The sequence below is a fragment of the Gadus macrocephalus genome, chromosome 23, assembly GCF_031168955.1.
Source record: "Gadus macrocephalus chromosome 23, ASM3116895v1".
In the NCBI taxonomy this organism is placed as follows: domain Eukaryota; kingdom Metazoa; phylum Chordata; class Actinopteri; order Gadiformes; family Gadidae; genus Gadus; species Gadus macrocephalus.
Genome location: NC_082404.1, coordinates 18,753,752 through 18,757,601, shown reverse-complemented (window position 1 = coordinate 18,757,601; position 3,850 = coordinate 18,753,752). Strand labels below are relative to the sequence as shown.

At 47.5% G+C, this 3,850-nt stretch overlaps 1 protein-coding gene across 1 annotated transcript; it reads left to right on the top strand.

Annotated features, from left to right (window-relative positions):
- Nucleotides 1–319: 319 nt before the first annotated feature.
- Nucleotides 320–3,361, top strand: mc4r (melanocortin 4 receptor). Its single transcript, XM_060045157.1, has one exon. It carries the CDS (start codon nt 1,262–1,264, stop codon nt 2,258–2,260), a length of 999 nt encoding a protein of 332 aa, XP_059901140.1. The 5' UTR covers nt 320–1,261; the 3' UTR covers nt 2,261–3,361.
- Nucleotides 3,362–3,850: the final 489 nt, after the last annotated feature.

Below are 3,850 nucleotides of genomic sequence, written 5' to 3'. Positions count from 1 at the left end.
TCATTTGGTATGTTTAACCCTTGGGCATAGCATAAAGGTAAAAAACGATATATGCAGTGTTATCTTCATTTCAGAGGTTTTCTTTTCGGTTGGAAACGGGTCCAAATGGCTCTTTGAGTGTTTAAGGTTGCCGCCCCCTGCTGTAGGTGAAAAATAACCATTTGTTGTGAAAAAAACTAGTCTTAAATGTTCCCATTCATATGAAACGTATCGGTACAAAAATGCCCAAAATGCTAATTATCATAACATTTTATAAATACAATTGTTATAACTTAAGGTATAATAACACTTTTCAGGTTATGCAGCTGTAATTCTATGAGAAAATATTAGTAAAGAAAGAAAAGTGCATCTGCATAATCTCATAAGATTATTGTTTATCACTATATCAGGTTTTTATTGTAACATTCTGTAGTGTGGCTTTGCCATTCATTCTTGACTCACCCGTTCGGTAATATCCCCCCTCCTTCCACTACATCTGTGATCTGATTGGACGGTACGGCAGAGGGAACGTCCTCGGCTTGTGCGTGTGTGTGTGTGTGTGTGTGTGTGTGTGTGTGTGTGTGTGTGTGTGTGTGTGTGTGTGTGTGTGTGTGTGTGTGTGTGTGTGTGTGTGTGTGTGTGTGTGTGTGTGTGTGTGTGTGTGTTTAACAGTATAATAGTGAAGAGAGGCGAAGGCAAGCCGTAGAAACCTTGATTACCAGACCTGCCTACAAACTGTTCTCTGCTGTGTCTTTCTCTCTCTCCCGCTGTCTCTCCCTCCCGCTGTCTCTCCCTCCCGCTGTCTCTCCCTCACGCTGTCTCTCCCTCCCGCTGTCTCTCCCTTTAGATTCAACCTGCTGCTATATCGTTTTCTTTCTTTTCTCTCGTCCTCCCTCGTGCGTGTTCCAACAGTCAACTCCTTCAAAGCTCATTCCCTTCCCACACCTGAGTGGGGGGCAGCGAGGCGGGCAGGGGGCTGTCGATAGGGAGGGGGGTCTGGGTGCGGCGACACATCACTTGACAGACCGGGGATCAGAAGACCTTGGGAGACAATGCGTGGCTTTTTCCGACCGAACTGATCAGCTGTGGATCAAAGAAGGCGACGGACCGCTTTTCCCCCTCCCTCCCTCCCTCCCTCCCTCCCTCCCTCCCTCCCTCCCTCGTTTCTGCCTCTGCCGCTGATGACTCGCACCACGCGTTCCCACGACGGGGGAAGCAGCGGCGAGGACTGAAGAGGGATGGACTAACAGCGGCCAACGTCAAAGACCGCCCGCTCCACACTATGAACGCCACTCAGCTCTATGGGCTCATCCAGGCTTACCACTCCAACGCCAGCCGGGGGGCCGCGGCTCCGACGACCCAACCGGACGTACCCCCGGACGCCAAGGAGGACCCCTCCGCGTCGGGGTGCTACAAGCAGCTCCTGATCTCCCCCGAGGTCTTCCTCACGCTGGGCATCATCAGCCTGTTGGAGAACATCCTGGTGATCGCCGCCATCGCGAAGAACAAGAACCTCCACTCGCCCATGTACTTCTTCATCTGCAGCCTGGCCGTGGCCGACATGCTGGTGAGCGTGTCCAACGCCTCGGAGACCATCGTCATCTCGCTGATCAACAGCGGCAGCCTGCCCATCCCCGTCACGCTCATCAAGAGCATGGACAACGTGTTTGACTCGCTGATCTGCAGCTCGCTGCTGGCCTCCATCTGCAGCCTGCTGGCCATCGCCGTGGACCGCTACATCACCATCTTCTACGCACTGCGCTACCACAACATCGTGACCGTGCGGCGGGCCATGCTGGTGATCGCCGGCATCTGGGCGTGCTGCACGGGCTCGGGCGTCCTCTTCATCGTCTACTCGGAGAGCACCACGGTACTCATCTGCCTCATCACCATGTTCCTCACCATGCTGGTGCTGATGGCCTCGCTCTACGTGCACATGTTCCTGCTGGCGAGGCTGCACATGAAGCGCATCGCGGCGTTGCCCGGCAACGCGCCCATTCACCAGCGCGCCAACATGAAGGGCGCCATCACGCTCACCATCCTGCTCGGGGTGTTTGTGGTGTGCTGGGCGCCCTTCTTCCTGCACCTCGTCCTCATGATCTCCTGCCCAAGGAACCCCTACTGCACCTGCTTCATGTCCCAGTTCCCCATGTACCTCATCCTCATCATGTGCAACTCCGTCATAGACCCCATCATCTACGCCTTCCGCAGCCAGGAGATGAGGAAGACCTTCAAGGAGATCTGCTGCTGCTGCTACGGCCTGTCCCACCTGTGCTTGTGAGACAAGAGGGAGATTGTGTGCGCCACAGGAGACGTGGTCGAACAGGGTGTTGGGGGGATTGAATCTGCTGCTACAGAAATGAAACTTTGGGATTGGTTTGAAATCGGTTTGAGGTGTGAAGTGGTTCTGGGTTAGTGGTGCTTTTGTTCTGATCGCCTGGGGGGGAAACTGAACCGGGCTTTGTTTGATTCATGGCAGCAAGTCTGTCAGCTGCCTGGGGTTTAGAAAAGAGTCAGGCAGTGGGAGAGGTAGGTGTACGACATGTTGTAGATAGGAACCTGCCTTGCCATGCTTCTCCTTAAAGCTGATTTTTTCTTTTGCTTTTGTATTTTGTACGTGTAGTACCATTCAAAAAGTGCAATTTAACCTTGACAAAAAACGTGTGACAGGCTGTTTGTAAGATTAATATATGTGTGTTGCTTGAAATCTGTCAGAATCTTTATTTTTTATTATCTTCACAAGCAAATCAGGAATGTCATTCATCTTTATAAGATACGTTAAAATATGTATATATTTATCAGATGAGGCACATGTGATGAAGGACAGCGGTTTGTTCAGCAATGAAAGTTTAGGAAAGGAGAGAAGAAAGAAAGAGAAAGTAAAAAGGATCTAATTATTTGTATTGTTTTGATAATCAAATCGGAAATGATCGCAGTAAGGCTTACAAGTTTTTATGTGCACAAAAACAAAAAAGGTATTATGTGTTAAAGGTTAGAGGTTAAAAATGACCTCAAGATCTTTTCAGGAGATCAAAGACCAACGAGTCTGCTTAGGCTACTGATGTTTGCGCTGACGCATACAAGGCCACTATGAAATGCCTTCTGTGAACGAGTAGCTCGCTTTGAAATGTCGCAACACAAAGGCAATTTGCACACGTGACTGAAAAAATATATATTTTGTTGACTGTTGGGTAAAATAGACAAAAAAGAAAGACCGAATGTATTTATATTATGAATGTATTACTGCATTATCATGTGATGTACTATGTGTGCCTTCAATATGTGGCACATAAAAAAGAAGAAAGTGGATATTTCTATTCATCTGTGGTAGTCTTTCATGAGCAGCTTCAATTATTGCATTAATAAAGAAAGTAATGCAGTCTACTGTCCTTAAAAGTGTGGGTTTTAAAATTGAAATTCTCTTCATAGACCCGTCTAAGCCTTTGATATGTCAGATTAAATCTGTGCCAGTATTTATCTTTAATATTAACCTTTTAAAAGCAGAACAAATACACACCACTGAAATGAAGCAACCCATGTTGTGCTCCCCCTCAGGAGGTGTATTTACCAGTCTCTCCCGATCGACTTCAACCTTTGAGCAAAGATTACTCTGTTGACATTTAACCTGAAAAAAACAGGATATAAGAGATGCAAAGATACATCAACCCCCCCTTTACTTATGTGCTGTTTTTCTGCTACAAAGCGATGAGACAGCTATCTGATGCCTCCCATGGGCTTCATACACCTCCGTTTGGATCCGCTATCAAGGATTATCTAATGCGTACTTAAATATGGATTAAAGTTTGCATCATTCTTTATTGAATAACACTCTGTTTGACTCCGCAAGCCAACTCATTATTTCATCATTTTG

Coding starts and splice junctions, on each gene's coding strand:
- mc4r (XM_060045157.1), top strand. CDS start 1,262: ATGAACGCCACTCAGCTCTATGGGCTCATCCAGGCTTACCACTCCAAC.